This window comes from Polypterus senegalus, chromosome 8 (genome assembly GCF_016835505.1).
Source record: "Polypterus senegalus isolate Bchr_013 chromosome 8, ASM1683550v1, whole genome shotgun sequence".
Taxonomy (NCBI): domain Eukaryota; kingdom Metazoa; phylum Chordata; class Cladistia; order Polypteriformes; family Polypteridae; genus Polypterus; species Polypterus senegalus.
The window spans coordinates 14781883-14804925 of NC_053161.1; the positions used below are offsets into that span (position 1 = coordinate 14781883).

A 23043-nucleotide genomic window follows, 5' to 3' on the forward strand; every position below is an offset into this window, starting at 1 on the left:
AAATGTCTAATATGATTTGCTCATATAGTTCATCAGCATCACAAAACATACCCTTCAGTCAGACTATATGTGCTATGTGTAATAGACACAAGACAAGAACTGCAGATTGCATCCATCCAGTCTTACTCATATAGGGTAAAGTTAAAGTCAACCAAACTGGACATCTATGGGATGTGGGTGAAAAATACTTTTTTTTTACCTGTAGCCTCATTCAAATCAATGTATTTTAAATGTATTATAGTGACAAGATTAAAGTGTTTATATTGTATGAGAAAGTCAGGATTGGCAGAGAAGTATGTAAGAGTTATACAGGATATGTACGAGGGAAGTGTGACAGTGGTGAGGTCTGCGGTAGGAGTGACAGATGCATTCAGGTTGGAGGTGGGATTACATCAGGGATCGGCTCTGAGCCCTTTCTTATTTGCAATGGTGATGGACAGGTTAACAGACGAGATTAGACAGGAGTCCCCGTGGACTATGATGTTTTCTGATGACATTGTGATCTGTAGCGATAGTAGGGAGCAGGTTGAGGAGACCCTGGAGAGGTGGAGATATACTCTAGAGAGGACAGGAATGAAGGTCAGTAGGAACAAGACAGAATACATGTGTGTGAATGAGAGGGAGGTCAGTGGAATGGTGAGGATGCAGGGAGTAGAGTTGGCAAAGGTGGATGAGTTTAAATACTTGGGATCAACAGTACAGAGTAATGGGGATTGTGGAAGAGAGGTGAAAAAGAGAGTGCAGGCAGGGGAATGGGTGGAGAAGAGTGTCAGGAGTAATTTGTGACAGACGGGTATCAGCAAGAGTGAAAGGGAAGATCTGCAGGACAGTAGTGAGACCAGCTATGTTATATAGGTTGGAGACGGTGGCACTGACCAGAAAGCAGGAGACAGAGCTGGAGGTGGCAGAGTTAAAGATGCTAAGATTTGCATTGGGCGTGACGAGGATGAACAGGATTAGAAATGAGCACATTAGAGGGTCAGCTCAAGTTTGCACGGTTGGGAGACAAAGTCAGAGAGGCGAGATTGCATTGGTTTGGACATGTGCAGAGGAGAGATGCTGGGTATATGGGGAGAAGGATGCTAAGGATAGAGCTGCTAGGGAAGAGGGATACAGGATGGCCTAATCGAAGGTTTATGAATATGGTGAGAGAGGACATGCAGGTGATGCGTGTAACAGAACAAGATGCAGAGGACAGAAAGATATGGAAGAAGATGATCCACTGTGGCGACCCCTAACGGAGCAGCCGAAAGAAGAAGAAGATACAAAGGAACTTGTATATTCTCCCTTTGACTGCATGGATTTTTCTCTGGGTATTCCTGTATACCTCCAGATCATTTGGAAGTGCTAAATCATGCCCTGTATGAGTGGGCATAAATGGATCCTACAGTGGACTGACACACTGTACAGAGGTAGTTCCTGGTTTACACCAGTGATCACCTCAAGACTAAAGCCATGCTAAATGCTATCAGATCAAGCACATTCCTGTTTACAGATATTTTTGGAACCTGCTTTCAATATAAACTACATTGCCTGTGCTGGCTACTGTTGGCCTGATACTAAAATGTTGACTTTGATAATACCAGTACCAAGACGATACCAAAGCAAATAATGGATTCCATTTGCTCCTGCCACTCCCACAGCAGGTTTCATTTAGCTCCTGACCACATTCCCACTTTTTGAAAGACACTTGAACTAGGCACAAATACGTTTTGAAACAGCTAAATCTATAAAGGGAAATAAATCATACAGATGCAATTAAATCTCTTTATGACAATTTATTTTCAAAATACAGAGCTCATCTTCTGATATCATCTTCAAAAAATAAAAGCTGAATAGATAAATGGTGACTAGACGTCCTCTTTTTCCCCAACAGTGTTCTCTTTTTGAGACTTTAAATAGCAGTCTGACTGATATTTTTAAAATCCCAAAAATTGTCCTGGATTTTTGTCTTCATCTTTATTTAGACTGTGTAAACAAATAACAGACTTAGATATTTTGTCAGATCAATGTGCGACATATATATATATTTTTTTAAACCTATGATCAGTGTAATTTACATGCTGTGTCACAGTTGAAGATTAGCACACATGGCAGTTTTACTCTGGTGACAGCTAGGAGGATTGGGCAGAGCCACAGTACTGTTCAGTACTAACTTACAAGTACAAAAGGTGCCCAAAAAATGACAATGTACATCTACAAACAAATAAATTAATATACTTCGATTTTTGACTCGTATGTAATTAAAAGAAATCTGAATGTGCAATCAGGAGACCTGTCAAGTGCCACTTATAGTTGATGTTCATTCTGAAGAGCACCAGACTGCTTTTAAGATCATAAGACGTGACAGACCACTTCATGAGACTTCATTATATTTCAAATGGATCTCAAAAAACTGGTCATTTTTAAAATCTTCTCCTAGGTTATAATACCTGTAGCAGTCTTCATTTGTATTTCAGATGTTGTCAGTACTATCTTAAAGAAAAATGTTATTATGAAAGAGAAATAGCAGCCTTACAAGTCCTTAAAGGGTTTACTAAGTAACTGAATATAAACTAAGCCATTTAAAATCATTGATTTGTTTAATTAGGAAAATTAATAAAGATCCATTGTATATGAAGGCATGAGTCAGTTTCGATTATATTCCTCCTCTGGTCCTCTTCTTTGAAAAACAAAATCTAGTTAACTTAATTTGCTGTACATGCCACAAGACAAGAATGTAAAATATGCACAATTCATCAGCACACATGCAAGACATGAGCTGACCACAGCACAGCAGATGCTGGCCCTATACATTATCTATCTGTAAAGGAGAAAAAAGACACAATTTAGTCTAATCCCATCTGTTATTCATTGTTTATTATTCAATGCTACAGTGCATTTCAGCGCTGCAAACTTATCAGGTCACAGTTCACACACTCTTTGCATCAGTGGCATTTTTAGTTATTATTTTTAAATAACTAATTTCTACACAAATTTTCTTTAAATTTTCTTTAAAATTTTTCTCTGTACTCTGTATCATTTATTAACTTAGTAGTTTCCTGGTAAACCCACAGCCAGGAGTTTTTCATTTTGGTTTTTGTTGTTGCTGTGCCCACAGCCATCGTCATTACCATAATGATGATGTATAAAATAAGTATCTACAAGCATACATACAATATTCCGAGTCATTAACCTATGTTCAATTTTATTCAAATATTTGTTTATTTTTAATTAAATATTCAAACCTTATTTGTTGGCTAATTCAACAGTCCTAATATTGACAGAAATACTTGGTTAAGCAAAGGTTCAAAATAATGAACAGATTTCAAACATGGTCTTCTTAGTTGAAAGGCCAGGTGTGCAACCATCACGCCACCATCAAAACCTGTATGGTGCTGTTTGTCTGTCAGCAAATCACATTGTAGTATTTCTTGCCGCTCACTCTGACCCTGAGCCATCTCTACTATATGTTTCAAGAAAGGCCAAAAGTTATATGTCAAAAACCTAACTTATTGTATGAGTACCTGTGTGTCAGATTTCCAGTTTGTGACTTGAAAACCAAAGCTGTATATACAGAACAAACATGCAAATAGAGCCTATAGGTGCTGACACACATACTGTTTACTAAACAGTTAGCGCTGACTTTCTCTGTAAAGATGTACATACTACAGAACCAGGTGGACATTGAAATGTACAGCCCACGGAAAGTATGCAACATCACTAGTCACCCACATACTGCAGGCGGCTGGAATTATAGACAAGCAATAGGATTTCCATTTTAAATTGGATATCCAAGATTAGCTTTAATTAATGTAGCAAGTGCAAACAGCAAACTAGTCTTGATAACAAGCTTGTAACGGTAAATAACTAACTGTAGAAATCTAAATAAGCAAAAGGTAATTATTCACCAAAAAAAGTGTGCAATGCAGCATTCTGGCTGTTTGAAACATCCTTGTCCTAGCAAGTTTGAAACAAACTACCCAGTCATATTTTATAACGAAATGTTTCATTTATATATTAATACTATTTTCTAAATGGACCATTCATGTTTATATGCTTTTATAAATCCTACAACATTGCATTTTAGTAATTTTATCATCTTTAACTATCATTGTTGACATTTGGGGGTTTAAATGACTGTGTCTGAAGTGTGTTTTTAACTTTTTCAAGGTCATAGCATATCTCACCTCCAACAGTTTTCATAAGATTGGTGGTATATGTAATTGTTGAAATCTGCTTGCTTTGCTAATTCACTAAACTCCATTTGAAAATAAGCGTAAGTCATTTTTCCCCCAGTTAATAACACAGGACTGTGATCACATATCCCATATTAGATGGGCCGTGATGGCCATCGTCATCATCATCTTCATTTTGTTTTTTCTGGTGAGGGTCACGATAGTACCACAATGAGCTGGGCTGAACTAGCTTGCTTATCTTTGTCAACTTTCTCAGGCTTCTCTCTGGGAAATACTCGGCCACTCCCAGGATAGCCGGGAGATGAAATCCTTCCAGCATCTCCAGGGTTTGCCCCTCACTTTTCCCCTACAGGCCATGACCAGACCAGCACCTGAAGGGTATCCTAGCTTCTTTCCCAATCCACCTCAGCTAACTCATTTTATTCTGAAACAACAGTGGTTCTACTCCAAGGGCCTGTCATATTGCGGAGGAACCTAATTTTGGCCACTTGTCTACATAATCTTATTTTGTCAGTCTTAGAAACACTATATTATACATTTTATTCAAGCGTAGTATCAGAGGTTATTCACTTTAGGTTACTTATCCTGTAATGTGTTTTTCCCTCTCTGTTTCAGTTTTTCATTGTCCTATTGATTATTCTTCTGGCAGAATTGATTTTGCTGATCCTCTTCTTTGTGTATATGGACAAGGTAAGAAACCTGATGTGACATCTGAGCTGTGAAACACTGAACACTGAAAATAGATTTTGATGCCACTGTTTACTGCTGCTGTTACTTTGTAAAGGGGAAATATTTTCTGACATGATTTGTGTTGCTTTCATGTTACACTCCTCAAAAGCTAAAATATTAAAAGGTTATGCGTAGACTTTAGGTATGCACACTTTAACTGAAGACTGAGGCTTCATTTCTGTAATTAAGTAATTTTCCATAATTTAGACAAAGATTGTGCCATTAGAGGATACTATGTAATTCAGTTCCTTCCAGGTCACGCTGGAATGGAAAAAAGAATAATTATTTGCTGTTTCCTCATGTGTACTGTTTCATTTGTGTAGACAAGGAATTCTCATGACCTTTCCTGTGACTTATAAATGCGGGGGATAGTCGTTAAAAAGGGCAGTCTAAAAACAAATTTAAAGGCTGTTTGCAATCATGAGAACTGGGTAACTAGGCCAGTTCAGACATTTGAAATCTTGTCACATTGCTGCAAATGTATGTACTCATACTCTAAATGGAAAGTTTGAAATCTGCATTGCTCAGTTTGCACACCATTGGCAGGAAATCATAGATTGGCTCACCGAATGACTCACTAAACACTGTGTGTTTATTTCTTTTCATGATATTCCTTTCAAATCAACAAATATTTGTGTAAATACTATAACTAAAAACTCTTGAATGGGCATACAATATTTTGTTGTGGTGTGGTATACGTCTGGTTGTCACTTTTGCTGGGGCACAATAGTTTGTTTTTATTTTCTTAAGAGTAAACCCAAACCCCCTCTCCTTCAATTGGTCATTTCACACTCTAGCCAAACTACCTTCCTGCCATTCCCAGGTAAAGAAAGCTTGCATCCATAACTCTAAACTCTGTGTGTTATCATCTGATGTGGTAGGAGATCATTCCTGGTCTTCCTCCAATCCTTCATATCCTTCAGAGCACATTAGTATGCACAGAATAGTTACTTCCATAAAAATCTTGGACACATACCACCACTGTGACCCATCCTCCACCCAATAAAGTATGGATTGTTGCTGCCACCCTGTGCCCTATCACCCTTCTCCATCTTGTTCCTTTCTACTATGTCTACTATACCATCAGACAACTTGTTATATTAATTAGGCTCCTTAGCCATTTTGTGGGGACAGTCAACAGCAATTTTCTAAAGACCAGGGTGGCATGAGCAAAAGTTTAATGTTATGTTCCTCTGTGACCACTACTTACTATTTTGTCATATCATTTTCTGTTCATATGTGGTAATCTGAAATTTGTATGCATCATGGCACACATTTGAAAATGTGCTTATGAAAGTGTCATGTTTTTTAAATTATTCAGCCACAATCAATTTGTTCATTCATTCATGAAACTGTACAGATATATGTTGCTAATCACTAGTAATTAAAAAAAATTGAGCGAACAACTTAACCGTGTATCTGTTTTCAATGCATATTTCATCCATTTGAATTACAAAAATCTTTCAAACTTGATTTAAAGGTGTTATGAATTACAAGTCTGTATTTACATGTTCATCTAAAAGGAGAGTCACATTCTGGATGACTTTCTATTAATTCACTCCTGATTGAATCCACTGAATCCACCAGAGCCAAACCCAGCAGCATCAAGTGCAAGTCAGAAATCAAAACCAGACATAAAACAGTTATTTCTCAAAATAGATAAAATAATACTAGAAATTGAGAATTAAAACAACAACAACAACATTGCTACACGAATCAAAAGCTTGACGCTCCCTTCAAAAAAAGCTAACGACAGAGAGCAAGGATAACAAAATGTTTAGGCTGACCTTAGAGTCTGATGAGGAAGACTCAGTGTTAAACACTGAGTTGATCTCCATAGAATGATGCTGTGAGCACCACAGTTCACGTTATTTAACACACTTTACACACCAGTGTGTATATTTATTTACACATTTTCCAAAAAGCAAATTTTCTGGCTATTCCTGCTGTGCAGTCATCACACCTTTACATAGCACTGTGAATATAACCAATGTAATTTTTCAGAATACTCAAATTGTTACTCATTTTGTCAACTAGGTGGCAGACCTAATTCCTCCACTGTATCTGTGGTGCTTTACTCTGATTCAGCAACTTCAGCTCCGATCAAACATTAATGCTTTCTTCTTAAGGGTCATTTGTTAAAATATGTGGTTGTTAAGATTTGCTTTGCTGTGTTTCACAAACCAAATTACTTCAAAGCAAGCAATCAACAAACTATGCACCCTAATATCAGTGTTCAAATGATTTGCCTATTGGCTTTCTGTGCCGAGTTTTAATAATTGATTTCCATAAAGAGGGCCATTGTGTTGTCCATCAGTTTTAAACTTTCAGTATGTGGATTTCCTGGCTGTCATCTTTGTGCTAAAATATAAAGTTGGCCATTACCACCTCAGAGGGGAGTGATGGCCAACAGTAGGCTAATTGGTATATTTACATTTCTTCTCTATCCTTTTTTATTTTATTTCAGTTACTTTTCAAGTATGCAGTTTTACTTTCTATTTAGTTTTATTTTTTCACTCAACTTTTACCTTTTATTTTGTTTAACATTTTGTTGTCATTTTAAGTATTGTTTAATGATAATAAAATCAGTTGCCTTAACAACAGCCACATTAACCTCTGTATAATTATGTCTTCTGTTTTAACAATATTTAAGAACATTGTTTTGGTAATGGAGAATTGTAAATTTAAAGAAAATATGCTCTTTGATTTTAGTTTTATATAGGTCAGTGGTTGGCATTAAACAACACCATGCTAAATTGCCTTCATACTAGACTTGCTGCTGTCTATAGCACACGCTTGCACAAAAAGTTGGTTAATTTTGGTTAATCCAGTTTCTCGATAAGAACATATACAGTACAAGAAAATTGTTTGTTATATTCTTCTCTACTCTTTCATTTTGCCATTCTCCAGATATCTTGTAATTTGTGCATGGTTGCCGTTTGATTGCCGGTCACAAGGTAGGGTCATATTCAGTAAATTTGTTGAAAGGCATTGTGGACTGAGCCCCGGACACAGACAGGAAGACATCGTACTAAGCACCACCACACATTTTTTTACAGTTAATATTTATAAGTATAAAGTGCCACACAACCCACTTTACCCCAAAGTCCAGGCCTCTCACACTCTGCCTCACTCTTCAGACCGCCTCCACACCTCTCCTTCAGGCTCTTGTCCTTCTCCTCACCCGACTCCATCTTTGATTGAAGGGAGGCGGCCCCTTTTATAACCACCCGGATGTGCTCCAGGTGTCTTCCAGTAACCGGAAGCACCGGCTGCATACCCGGAAGCACTCTGAGTGTCCCCGATCCTCTTCCCCCAAGCACTTCCAGGTGTGGCGGAAGTGCTGAGGTCCAGGGCTCTTTAGGCATTGGGGCGCCACATGGCGGCAACCACGGGCCCTTACAGGGTTCAGCTTCCAAGCTCTCTACCCATGGTCCCCAAAGCAACCAGGGCGGTCACCCATTGTGGTCTGGAGGAGGTGCAAGCCCTCCTCTGGTCCTCATGGGCGTCCCGGCTGGGTAGTAGCCCCAGGCACTCACCACAGCATCTACATTCGATAACCGAGGCATGTGTCCTCAAGGTGAGAAAAAAATAGACTGTAGGTCTCTTCAAGCATTTCTGATAAATATTTTTTCCCGTTATGGCTTTTAATTTTACACATTTTCACCAAGCTAAGCTGATATGTCCGTTTCATCTAGAAAGGAGAACAATCATACAAGGTTTTATTTTTTCATGAACTTTCAGAACTTTTCCCCACTTGTGGCTTCACGTTTATTTTGTGGAGTTTTTTTTTTGCTGAAATGGCCTCTTTTCTGACTCACACTCATGCTTTTTGGAGCAGTATTAGGGAGCAGATGGATGGACGGGAGGTTATTCATCCTCTGTTTTGCAGCAAAGATTTGTGTTTACATTCTGCTGGGGTTTAATAACATTTGCATGTTATTCAAATATCACAAAATGGTCATTTCTTAGGAAAAGTCTGAATAAAATTAGAAATCACTGCTGCATGTCTGAAACATACTGATTCTTAAAATGCCATCTCTTTTGAAGATGTAGTGTAAAAGAACAATATATATACTATACTAACAGGGGTACGCAGTGCTGTCTGGGTTGCGAGCATCAAGTGGTGCTGCTCATGATTGAGACATCAACTAAATATGGAATCCAGACATAGCCTGTGGTGCATCTCTGCACAAATGGCAAATCTATGCAAAGGTTGGTGGACTTAAGGTAGTGTGAATTTGCACACTGAGCAAACACTCTCACTCAGACACAAATTTGGCTTTATTTATTAGATGCAGAGCCCGTCTAAGAATGCCTCCTTATTTCTTAGCATGTCCAATCTGCACCAGAGCCATAAAGGTAACTTAATGTACATACAGTAGTTAACTACACTTAGTGGTTGTTTAATTACGTACTTCTGCTTGTTAATGCATGTAACATGCACCTATAAACAGCCAGTTGCATGGCTCTTACTCCAATATGTATAGCATGCAGACACCTTCAGGAGGTTTACTTGTTGTTTAAACAAGTCATTAGAATGGGCTAAACAAATTATCTCAGTGATTTTGACCACATCGTGGCCAGATGTGGAGCTTCCATTTTCTTAGAAATAGCACTTCTAAGGATTACACTCAATACCTTCTCTATAGTTTACAGAAAACCTTCCATTCAAACATGTTTCTGCAAACAGACATAACTTGTTAGTGACATAGTTTAGAGGGGCATAACTAGACTTGTTCAAGCTAACAGAAAGGTGACAAGTACTCAAATTACATGTCTTTACAATAGTGTTGTGCAGGACGACATCTCTTAACACTAGAATCCCTGAAGCCTACGAAAAACTTGTAATTCCAGCCCACCATGAATTCTTTCACACCTCTCCATCAGCATTAGCGTCTTTTTTTTTATAAATGCGTTAATCAGCACAAGCAGTAAGAAGCCTGCTACAGGAAAAACCCTCCCCACCCCTTGGCAGAGCTCAGCTTGGGCAAAAAGTCTCCCAGCTCGAGCCAAGGCTCCTTATCTGCATGTGAGGTGCTTGAAGTTATAAATGATAAATAATACAGTATATTGTTGTTTGGAATACATGCATTTTATGTGTTCTGTGTCTACAAAGATCTGGGTAGGTGTAGGATGAAAGGAAATGTGAGGCAAGAAATGCTGAACACATACCTAAAGCAGAAACTTGGAGATGGGCATGCTTAATAACGCAGCCACGGAGTATAATTTGACCATTAGGAAGCACTTGAGATGAAATAAAGATAGTTTATTTTTTTTCTTCAAGGATTTGTCCTGAGTATTTCTTTCTGTGACATTTACATTATTACCTCAGTAGTTAAGGATTTCACATTGATTCTAGTTAATGTGAGTGAAAGGCATCTACTGATGTACTAACTGATGTAATGGGATGTCAAGCTGCTATTATTATAAAAAGTGATTTTACTAGAAATTAAGGGGGATGTAATTGGAGATGCAAAAGAGTTAGATGGAAGCATTCTAGACCAAGAAAAGTCAACAGTATTGTTGATTTTACCTCCTGTTTTTATGGCCGTTGTGGAAATGTTTTGCCTGTAAAAGGAAGAGTACAGGATTCCCCTATTTTGTAACACTAATCTTTTCCTGAAAACCCCATTGTAAGGTGAATTTTCATACTGCAAATGAATAATTACCATTCATTTAAATGGAAAAAAGTATTCTCATGCTGCAAAAGTAATCCATGTTTTTGCTCAAATAAAAAATGAATTTAAATTATAAAATTAATCATGAAGACAACTCCTAATAAAACATTTTGCCTTCATTAAATACTGCTTAATTAGGTTGTTTACCTGTATTTTATTGCTTCAAGTTTCATAATCAAAGAAATGGCTTCCCTTCAAACTTTCTTGGGCTTTTACCACATTTTTCACAATACAGTATGTGATTCTCCAGAGGTAATGTGACAAGACATTTGAGCAGTATACATTACACAGCAAATGATGTAACATCTAGCCCTGCTCCATCTCGTAGGCTACTGCAAGGTTTACTTAGAATTAGTGCAAACATGATAATTTGTTAGGCTAGAAGCATGCATTTGAAAATCTTTTTAGACTCAGTCTTTGTAATTGCAAAACATCAAGTTTTTAGTGGTTCATAAAATGGAAAAGGGTATTTAAAGATTTTCATAATGTACCTGAATTTTATAAGGCAACTGTTTGTAATACATGGGAAGCATGTCATTTTTTTCTTTGTTCTTTTGGTAATTGGTGAAAACCATTCACAATCTGGAAATAAAGATGGAATATATACACTTTGTGCTTCCTTTGAGGAAATACAGAGATGGTAGTATAATCCCAATGATTTTCTTACAGAGGATAGAAGCAATAAATGCCTTAATTTATATTTGAGTCCTTATTGTGAATGAAGGTTGGGAAGTGTTCTTTTTGTATGTATTGTGAAGACAATACATGCTGAGGAAGCCAGATAAGGTTTGAGGAACCTGTGAGCCCCCATTGAATGTGGACTGTGTATGAAAAGAGGTCAAAATAAATAGTATGCAACAGTGATTTAAAGCATAAAAGAAAGAAAAGCTTCTGAGTCATCTGTCTCAGTCACTGGGAATCTTAACAAACAGTGCCAGGTTCATTTAAAGGGTTGGAATTAGTCTTAGAAACCCAGAAGTATTGTCAATGTCTCTCTGAATTGCGGATGAAAAAAAGATATCTCCAATTCCCACATGCTTGACAGTATACAGTACTCTATTTAAGAATGTGCAACTGTTTCTAAATGACTTTACAGAATATTTCATATTAAGCTTTTAAATAATACTAGGGGTTTTCCTCCTGCTCTTTTCACTCGCCGCATGATCTGCATCTTGCACGGCACTTTGAACATTTAAAAGCCTGTACAGCAGCTGTCCTACTCTTTGCGAAATGTGAGTTCTTCATATTTTTTAGTTTATAATTTAAAAACGGAATAATAATCTGAAAATCTAACAACATCACATTAAAGTTTGATAAATTCTGAAAAGAATGATACCAGAATGATACCAAACATATATATGTAAGTTTTAAAATAAGCCCGAGACAGAGAGAGAGAAGATCAGCATCTTTTGTCTAATTACTGATGTGGAGAATTTGTGGCCCTCATATGGGGAAGGTGGAGTATCACAATAAATAAATTAACTAAATTAAGATGTAGATTCATTGGAATGGCATCAGTACAACATATATTGAAATTGTAATGTTTTCTAAAGATACGTATGTGGCAAGAGTCAAAAATTGCTATTCACCAATGATATACATTATATATCCATCTTCCAAACCCCCTATTACCCAGGGAATGGCCATGGAGAAGCTGGAGCTTATTCCAACAAATATAGGATGCAATGCAGGAGCACTCCATGGGCAGGGTACTAGTCCATCTCAAGATGAATACATGCAGAGAGAGAGAGGTGTGCACTGTAATTGTGCTGCTTTTGGGAAGAGAACTCCGTGTAAGGCATATTTCTTTGAAAATAAATGGTCATTTGAACCTGGGACTGAGTGTGTGTAGCTTGTGTCTTGGGTTTGTGGCTCTACAATTACTCTACAGACCACAGTGTAAATACTAATGGGTATTTTTGGGATAATCTATAAAAGAATATTTCTTGTATTTTATTTAGTTATTTTTGGGTTATCATCTCTAAAAGATAAAACATAAGATTCCAAATTGTAGTAAAATTAAATGTGAAAAGGTGTGTGAGGTTAATAAACGTAAAGCCTCCTTTGCTGTAATTGGATGAGATGGGATCAGAAAAAGGTATTATGTATGGCTTGGTTGCTACTTGACATGTACAGCTCCATGTATTATGTATAATCTGAAATCCACAGAAGTTATTGATTGCCCTCAGTGTCAGTTCATATTTACAGTGTTTCAGTTACAGAAAAACACAAGAAGGCTGTAAAGAGAATCTTCAGCAGGCTGAAGCAGCATTGCTATTCATAGTATGCTTTGTTGTGAAATATGTGTTATTTAATTTTAATATGATTTATTGTAACTTTAACAAAAATGTCAGATCAATCAGCAGTCATTGAAATTTTAAACAGATCCATTGCCTTAAGAGATCATAGATAAAAGTAGCTTTTAAGAAGTGGTCTGAATGTAAAACTGCACAAATATCTTTATACTGTATTTCAAGCAAGTTTAATTTTTCTGATACCTTTTTATACACTACAAAAAAGCTTTAAAAATTCAGAACAGTTTTGATCATCCACTTCTTTCTTCCCTTGCTTCAAGGGGACTAGTATCTCTTGTTAGCTGCAAATATTAAAGCTTTTGTAAGCCAATGGCAGCTTCTGTGTAGAAAGAAAAGTAGTGTAATATTTCTGTCTTGAAACGACACAAATTTAATGGTTAAGAAATATGTTTATCATGATATACTCTTTAATAAAAGAGGCACAATGGTTTGTGTTGCTTCCTTTTTAACAGTGTCCTGGATTTAATTCTGTTCCTCAACACAGTCGACATGAACTTTGCACATTGTTGTATCAGTTTTTGATGGATATTTCAGACAAGTGTCTTTTAAGTTAATTAGCCTATTAGATTTATTTCAATTTTGGTTTACTGCGAGTGATAAACTTGTGGTAGAGATCCAAAATGAATGTTTAAGGTTAATGAGCATAAGTATTTATATAATGATATATTACGTTGTCTGCATGACACCTTACTTCATCTTGTAATTCAACTCTTGTACTTAATTACAGAATAAATTCAGTTAATCCATTTGAGAGTAGTGTAGAAATCCAAATCATTTTCTCAGATTAGTGAGAGTAATACAGTGAACTCTTATCAGATAAACTCCTTATTTCAGCTTCAGGCTTATAAATTTGATTGTCCCTAAGATAACTTTGTTCTCCAGTGCCAAGGCAGTAAAATGTCTGTATTGATTTACTTTACCCTAGAACACTGTGCTTTGTTGTATTAGAACTTTAGTATAGTTAAAAATAGAGAATCACATGTAAAAAAGCAAAAAAAAACGTGTTTTCTAAAATCATGTTGTGTATATGTATAATGCAAAGTGACCTGGTTCACAGTAAATTATGGACAGTTGATGTAGCATTTAAAACTAAGTGGAGAACAGTTAGCTAATTCAAATAATTTAAACAGTGGAAGTAAGTTTCCTTTAATTGTGACTACTGGAAGGACAGAAATCAGCTTATATTATATAGATATATACAGACCCCTATATGTTGTGTATTTTATTAAGTCTAAATTAGGTCCTTATAACGAATTTTGAATTGTTTGTTTTATTTCTCACTAATTTCAATAAAAGAATCATGTTTAAAATTTGTAGTTATGGTTTGCCTGTCTGTGACTTATAAAAGCAGTATTTGTATTTGTTGTTCAGACTATTTACCATCAGACTGAGCAGATGGCAAAAGCAAAGAATGGATCAAGACTACAGTAATGGTAGTTTGGTTTATGAAATATTCATTTGGCAAGTCAAACTTAACCTTTGTACCTTTTATGCTGCAGATTGCCACCTTGTGGACAGAGTTCAGTCTTTTGTTTTTTAAATTGCCTTCTATAGACAGTTGCTGCAAATACTGCTCAAAATGAAAAAAGTTACAAAAAGCACACCTAAAGCCATTGTTATGACCTGTTAAAACAATTTGAAAAGGCCAGGATGTTACATTTCAGCAACATGATGCCATCTGCAATATATTACATTTTGTCATTTAAGATTTAATTCAGATAAAATTGTTTACATAGACAGGGCTTTACATGTTCGCATAAATACATCTCCATCTTACATTGTTTGTTAAGTACTTAAGTACTTAGCATCATGCACACTAATTTAATGTATGTAGTATAACACATACATTTAATTAAATCAACTGCACAAACGGCCAAGCATGCAATGCAGTTGAATTTTGAATAACCTAAACTGAAACCAGATTTACTTTACACAGAGAGCTTTAGACACATGGAATAATATGGTAAGAGTTAAGTTAACTTGGTCTTATTTTGGTGAAAGTTGTTAAATACAATTGAGAAGCTTTGTTGAGAAAATAGTTTCTTGTTTGATTACATGTTTAGTGTCGTAGTACTATTGTTTTTTTTATGATAAGCATGTGTCACTTCCCCATTTCGAATGATTCATTTTGTCTAACCTTTAGTACTAGTTACTTTATCTTATACTTATAACAAAAAAGTGTGCATTGTATTTTATAGTAACATAAATGGGACAAAGAAGCATTGCTACTGAATGTAAAAGGCTTTTAATTCTAATGAAATAGTGACTGGATTGGACAGATTCAAACACACATTGTAATTTCCTTTTCAAAATAAAAGTAAAGTTAAATGTCTTAGTCTCTAGAACTTTGAAAAGGTTGTAGCTATGAATATTGCTTTAACAATGGAATGACTTGCAAAGCACACATTTTGTGAATCATAGGTGAAAGCAGTCATTTTTGCTTATGTAATTAATGAAAGGCGATTACATCAAAACACCACCTTAAATATTTGTAGAGTAATTTTTGTCCTTTCTACTTAGTATTTTTAATGCATTTATAATCCTACTGGTACTAGGTGGGGCCTCAGGCCCTGTAGAAAAGCAACTGTACTATAGTTCATTTGTTTTTGGTTTTTTTTTTTTTAAATATGGGCAAACAGGTTCGTTATTAGTACTCTTGAACAGTAGTCTTTACTTGCAACTCCAGGTCCTGGGTTCAAATCCTCGCTTGGTTTCTGTAGACTTTACATGGTCGCTACATGTCTACATTGGTATTCTTCAGATATTCCAGTTTATTCACAAATCCCAAAGGCATGCAGCTTGGGTTAATACGGGTGTATTTGGGTTTGGTTCCTTCCTAGCACATGATGAAATCAGGATAGGCTCAGGACAAGTACAATGTATTAAGTATGCTAGAAATTGATGAATGGATTATTTAATGTGAATATTTGCAAACCTACAAAAAATTGGTCAGCATTCAGGCTGCAGAAAGGTAATCAAGCTAAATTTCTTTGATTTGAAAAAAAATATTAAGAATGTATTTTTCCCTATATGAATAAATTAGAATATACAATGTATTTATACAAAAGTCAGTGCTGTGCTGTAATCTCCTAATTCGTGAACTGTTTTAATATTGAACCCTGCATGGGGCTACCGATTTAGGATCACATTCTTTCTGGCTATCATTGTGTGCAAGCATCTCATATTTCTATTTTTATAGTATTTTGTAAATTAATTCTCATGCATGAAGTCATGTATTAGACTGCTACATCTGAAGCTTACCTTTTCGGGGTTTAGAGTTTATGAAAGTGGTAGTTTTCTTTTAAAGTATGTTACCTCTGATCTGTATGGTTGTGCAGTGCTATGACATCACATTTAGTCTTACGCATGAGACTATTTCATATTTTTTTCTACAATTAAAATGTTGGAAAGACACTGCTATGAATGGCCGCCGACTCTTGTTAGATAGCAAATTTCCTCTAAGGCTTGCCTTCAGAAATTGGCCATTTACTTCTGTCCAAAAAGATATAGAAGCAAAGAGTTGCTTTCAGAAAACTGGGAACAAAAGCTAATAATGTGGGAAAAAATCTGTTTGTGCCAGTGTTTCACAAAAATTCATTTCTCGGATTACATGGTAATTCTAGAGGCAAAGATAAATAAGCATTGAATGTGGCAGAGGATGCAGCTCATTTACGGACATAAACTGTCCATTGAGACTGATAGCATAAATAAATGAATGGATTAATTAATTAATTAAAAAAAAAAACCTTGTAGCCTTCTAGGCCAGAGTTTGCCCACAGCTGTTTTAACATGTCACGCCTCGTTCTTTTGGATAGCATTTAAATCATTTATTTGTGAAGTAAATGTGCATTTTAAGTAAATTCCTCCGCAGTGTAGCAAACTGTAATATAAGCAAATCTAGACTGTTATGGGACCATTTCTAGAAGGGTGAAAACAACATTGAATATTTTTGTTTTTGCAAAATAATGTGTTAATGTTGCAAGGCTTTAGATAGCTGAACCAAAAATAGGCTGTTTTTTCCTTCTTTGAATTTTTGTTATTATTGCCATATAATAATAAGCTGCAGCTCCCCAGACCCTGAGATTGGATTAAGCAGGTACTCTCATTCCCCCCCTAAACACTGCAAAGGCCTTAGGGCAATGGACGCATTTCTCTGGCACAACACGACATAGTATCTTGGTGAATTTATTTGCTGCTGTTGCCGCAACCTTTAAAATATTTATTTTGCTGCACTTTCTTGCAAAAACTAGAGCTTCTTTTTGAAAGGCACCTTACCAGTATATAATACATACCAGCTTAACAATTTAACAGGCCATTTGATATATTAAAACATTTTGTCTCCTGATCAAACCAAATAAAATGCATGTTTCAAATGTTCTCATTTGTGACTATAGTATAGTCTGCTATTAGTTTTGTCTTATTTAAGACCATTTGGTTCTTACATATCCCTATAATTAGAAATTAATAACTCAAATTCTGAGTTTAAGAATTAAAAAATTTGATTCTTATGGAAACGAATACATACTAATTACTATACACTGTGATTCCACATTATCCACAACCTAAAAAAATTATTTGTCATATGATATATATATATACATATATATATATATGGATATGCAGTTTGATTAAAAAAACATACACTCGTTGAGAAAGAACAGTGTTTTTCACCAAACCCTAAACATTCTTCTTTTTAGATAGTTTGACATTTTTCTTTGGTTTATTTTATTTATGTTTAACATTCATTAGATTGTTTTAAAAACACATCTGTCTCTCCTCTGTAAACCATATTCTGGTTGCATTAAATGTACTGTATATACTAGTAGTAAATGGAAAAAAATAATAAAAAGATATTTCATATGCATTTACTTATAATACAGTTGCAGACTTTACTCCACAGCTAAGGTGTTTGTTTCTTTCCTAGGTAAGTGAAAATGCAAAGAAGGATCTGAAGGATGGGCTGGCTTTGTATAACACAGAGTACAATGTTGGGCTCAAAAATGCATGGAATATTATTCAAGCAGAGGTATGATTATGTATTTTCTTTTTCTAGCTTTCAAGAATGCAGTAATCAATCATGTCTTGAATGTGCATCCAAATAGGTTATTGACTTGTCTGAACTTTGTTGTGCTCTTAATGAAGTTCATAAGAAGATTGTCTGATATTAATGAAGGAATCAGTCTTTCAACTGCCTTGATAGCAATAAGATATAATTTACAATGGCAGATTATATTTAGCACTTTACATATTAAATCACTTCCCCCATTTCATGTGTATATTAACTTAGCAGAAAGGAACTCTTGTTCTTGTATACCTGCTGGAATAGTGTCATCTGTTGTGAATGGATGAATGATGATAAAAATAAATACCTACCCCTCCTTATCTTTATAATTTAAGTCAGAATAGCCATTTACCATTTCATTTAACATAGTTACAGTCACTATTCTCCTGTGACTTTTATGCTGCCAATGTTGACCGTCCATTCATCCATCTTCCTAACCCACTCATCCAGGGAGTGAGTGCGAGTTAGCTGGATTCTATCTCAGCAATAAACAGGTGCAAGGTGGGAACAACACATATACACAGAATATATATGCAGTTTTCCATTATTCATTCAGTGGAACACTTTGTGTAACAAGCTAATGTGAATGCAGTTAATAAGACAAGTTATGATGAGAGACCTGGGCAATTTAGTCTGTATTGGGACCTGTCTTGCATGACATTCTGTTAGATTGTCTCTATGTGGTAAATGAATAGCTATAAGTATGCTCTTCTATTATTGGCTTTTGTGCTTCTACAGTAACACGTGGTTTTTTTTTGTTCTTGCATCTAGTGGAAGTGCTGTGGGGTGACAGATTACAGCGATTGGTATGATGCTCTCAAGGAACAAGTGGTTCCTGACCGTTGCTGTCAAGAACATTACCAAGATTGTGGCCGCAATTCCACCAGTTTGTTCTGGCCAACGGTAATTTCATCTACAACAAATGTGAATTGTGACTCATTACTGAGAAATGTTATTACAGAATTGTTCGATTTTGTTCTGGTTCACAATGAATGTATTCCGAAATGTTTTTCTAAAGGATTTTGATAAGGATGTATTGTAAAAGGAGCAATATAAAGATTTATTTCAATGAAACCGTTTATTTAAAAAAAACAAAAAAAAGTATTGAAAAAAATGCCTGTTATCATTTGAAAACAGTTGTCAAGAAATTTTGTTATTGATACTTGCCTTCTTACATATAGTGTAAATCACTTCAGGTGTCACGAGTAACAATCATATTTTGAGATATGGCAGAGGTAGAGGCTTTGGCTTTCTCTTATGGAGGAATATTTTGGACAGAATGAATAAATAAATGCACAAATAAATGTACTAAGTGTAATGTGAGCATAAATACATACATATTTAAAGTACTATTATTATTAAAGTGTAATGTGAGCATAAATATTTACATATGTCACCAAATATGTTTTTTGTTGCATATTTATTTTTTTCATTTTGTCTGTAATATTCCCCCAAGCGCATCATGAAATAAAACAGTCACTTTCACCCGTCAAAGTTCATAGGGTGGACTCTAGCACATACTGTGTTTTGATTAGTGAATCGCCTTCTGTAGATTGCTCATGCCTCATTCAATATGTCTGTGTGGGAGATGAGATAGTACAAGAATTAACTAGAAAAATGTTTACTGCTGCCGATGAAATGGATTCTGCTGAAGTTGTTACATATTTCAGAGAGAAAACTGAAGATTTATCAGGATAAATCACAATGTTGGTGTCGACAAAATTTATTTTAAAAACTGGTGCAACAGACTAGGCTACACACCAGTTCAGGAGACAGAGTTACCTGCCCTGGATGCCCATTCTTTGACATTCCAGCTGAGTCAATAGAACACTTTGTTTAATGCAGTTTGAAAGTAAAACAGATTGCAATTCTGTATGGTGTATTAGAGAAGACAATCACAAGGAGAATGAGCCAGTGTGAGATACTGTTTGGTGAACTACACTTGTATAAGTTTAGACGCTTTGACACGGAAAGCCCAAAGCAGCGCCAACTAATATTATGAGCTGAATATTTCACCCTTGTTTTTATGAGTTTAAAGTCAGGTGCATATTCGCAGGTACTTTTTCAAACAACTTTACAGCTCTGATCAGTGGCAAAAATAATGCTTTCTTATCTGGAGAACACTCTCTATGCTAAGAGCAGCCTTCCTGTAGCATTAAAATTCCCACAAAATAATGTAAAAAATTCATCATTGAAAAGGAATAAATACTCTTACCGAATTGAGATTCTTAGAATCTGTTATTGGCTTAGTTAGCTGAATGTTACACAGTGGGATACAAAAAGGTTTTCTTAAATTCTGTATTTTTTCTTCACACTTTTTTTCTTTTTTAATGCAGGGTTGCTATGATGCAATCAGGAACTACCTTGCTGAAAATAAACATGTCTTTGGTATCATTGGAATGTGTATCTTAATAATACAGGTAAATAAATGTTTCATTTTTAATAGCATTAAAACAGTTTATTCACTAAGTAATACAACACAAAGAGGAATTTTAATAAAATGTATAGTATTAAAACATCCCCCAATGCAGATTTCCCTAGGTTTTTTTTCTTTGGGAAATATTGTTGCATAAGTGCAAGTGTTTTTTGGTCCAGATATTCTTACTGGTTTTTTTTTCTTATATTTTAGAAAATAGTCCAGGCCTACTTTAAATGTACTAAACAGAAGTCAGAGATTCAGGCTAGCAAGCTGTGAATAAAATGACAAAACTTCAAAGCCAGAATTTCAAAGCCTAAACGTTCAGCAAGGTAAACTCTTGCTGAGCGTGTTGTAGTTTGCTGATAGCAGAATTGAGTATGAAAAACAAATCTGTGTGTCAAATGTTTGGACCCCATAAATTTTGTGAATAGTGAATTTGTGATTCTGGATCATTTAATGGGAGTATTTACAGATCCTATGGCCAGTTAAATAGCTAGACACTGCCAAAAGGCATCACTGCAGCATATTTACATTTACTAATTTTTAAAATTTAAATTACTTTCTTTGTTTGGCTAACAGCTTCATCCAGGGCAGATTAAAGCAGTTGAGAACTAATTGGTTACATTTCTTTTATTTTTCCATTCGTAGCATACATAGGCAGGTGAAGTGACTTCCTCATGGTCACACAGTTTCAGCAGCAACCTCAGGGTTTAAAGTCCAAAGTCTTAACCATTACTCCACACTCTATTTGTAAGTTGACAGTCAATTCAGAGCGGTAGAAAGTTTATTGTACAAAAGTTAGTGTGATGAAAATGGCAACATAGCGCTCCAGGTAGGTGTCCAGATACTATGTAAAATACACACTAATTACATTACTAAACAACAATAATAGGCTTTCACTTTGCTTTCTGAATGCAGTGACTGGTTGTTTGCAGCCATTCATATGCATGTTAAAGCAATTTTCTTTAATGTCTTTATTTTTATAGTTAAGATAATTGAGACAAGCACTAGACTAGAATGCTTTATATAATTCTTTGTGGTACTTCAATGACAGCTCTTTCATGTAAATGTGCTTCCTTGTTTAATTTTTCTTTGGTTTTACTTGTGGCTTAAAGAACAACTAGATCATTCCGGGTTAATTTGCATGCAATTTTGCCCAAACATTCTGGAAAGTATTGAATTAGACTGCATCCAACTGACAAGATCCTCCTCAATGTATCCAGGCTCAGATGAACACAACGCTGTGTTGTTTAAGTGTACAGTATTAGCACTGAGTCAGTTTGCTGTGTCAAAGTTAAATCCCCAGTGCTCTGACAGTAATACCAATATCATCCAAATATCCCTGGTTTCAACATTGTCTCAAATGGAGATCTCATAAAACTGCTCAAAGTAATTAAAAATGCATCATCTGCACTGTCATCCATAAGTTTACAATTTGTTTATGTTTGTACACAATATTGTGCATGGAAAATTTGTACTACTGCTTATAGCATTCTAGTCTGGACCATTAAATTTTGTTCACTGAATTTTAAATAGTCTTTAGACCTTGTTTATAAAACATTTTAAAAAATAAATATCCAAAATGAAGGAGGCAGCTTCCAAAGGCATTTGTCATAAGTAGAAATAGTAAAAATACTATATTTGGATGTGCCAGTCTTTGATGTCCACAGCCCACAGCTGCCTACTGCTGTTCACATGACAACAATGTTCAGCTCAGGAACAATACAGAATGTTCATCACCTCTTATGGTTTGAATTAATATCGTGTGTCCGTGTAGAAAATAAAAATATTTCAGTTAGTAGTGACCAACTAAGGGTGGAACATACGATCATCTGTTTGTCACTTTAGGGAGACATCAACTTGAGAGGTTTATATATTATTTTAGTGCCCCTTTTTTCTTTTTTATATAATCGTGCCTGCAAGGAGAATATTGTCTCAGGGCGCCCTGCCAGAAAAAAAAAATGTTTTGTTTACTTTTCCATAAACTGAGAAATATATAATGTTCCTTAGAAATTTGTACTTTCACTTATACACTTTTTGTTGTATATCATAAATGCTTAGCTCCACACTCCAGACAAATATAACACACAGAATTATTTATTTGTAGACTAGTGTCAGTGACCATAGTATAACCACAAGCAGGATTTCCTTCTAAATTCAGATATAAAAAAAAGAGTATCATCCAAATACTTCACACTGCCACAGAGGCCTTTGCAGCTATAAATTAGGCATTGACATGAAACAGGTAGCCTAAGTACATTAAAAACACAAAATGGTACTGTTACAATAGGAGACATAGCATTGCTTAGCCTTGTCAATTAAGAGAATTTCACAATAACCCTTAGCCATACCCAGCATGGAGAAGACATATAGTATGGGTAAGAATTTCTGAAACTTACATTATTTACGAAATATCCTTCTTAGTTCCGGCTTTTTCGCCTAAGTTTTTAAAGCTAGATAAGAGGATTTGGTTCTTTCCTTTATGGAAGGATCATTCATTGTCACTGCCCTGGAGGTCTAGTGTTGCAAAAAAAAGTAAGTTGCATTCTTGTTTTTGTGCGGTCTTTCCAACATCTATGAATGAATACATGGTTTACTCCTTTTCTGCTTTGTTGTAGTGCTAGCAGTTTTCAGCAGTACTGATAAAAGTGCGAACATT

At 35.5% G+C, this 23043-nt stretch overlaps 1 protein-coding gene across 3 annotated transcripts in view; it reads left to right on the plus strand.

Moving 5' to 3' along the window:
* Positions 1–23043, plus strand: part of LOC120533804 (tetraspanin-9-like) — a 297253-nt gene that overhangs the window by 266746 nt on the left and 7464 nt on the right. For all 3 annotated transcript variants that reach the window (XM_039760776.1, XM_039760777.1, XM_039760775.1), the window contains 4 exons: positions 4794–4868; positions 17828–17929; positions 18737–18868; positions 20302–20385. In XM_039760776.1, coding sequence (XP_039616710.1) covers positions 4794–4868; positions 17828–17929; positions 18737–18868; positions 20302–20385 — 393 coding nt within the window. The remainder of the gene's footprint in view (positions 1–4793; positions 4869–17827; positions 17930–18736; positions 18869–20301; positions 20386–23043) is intronic.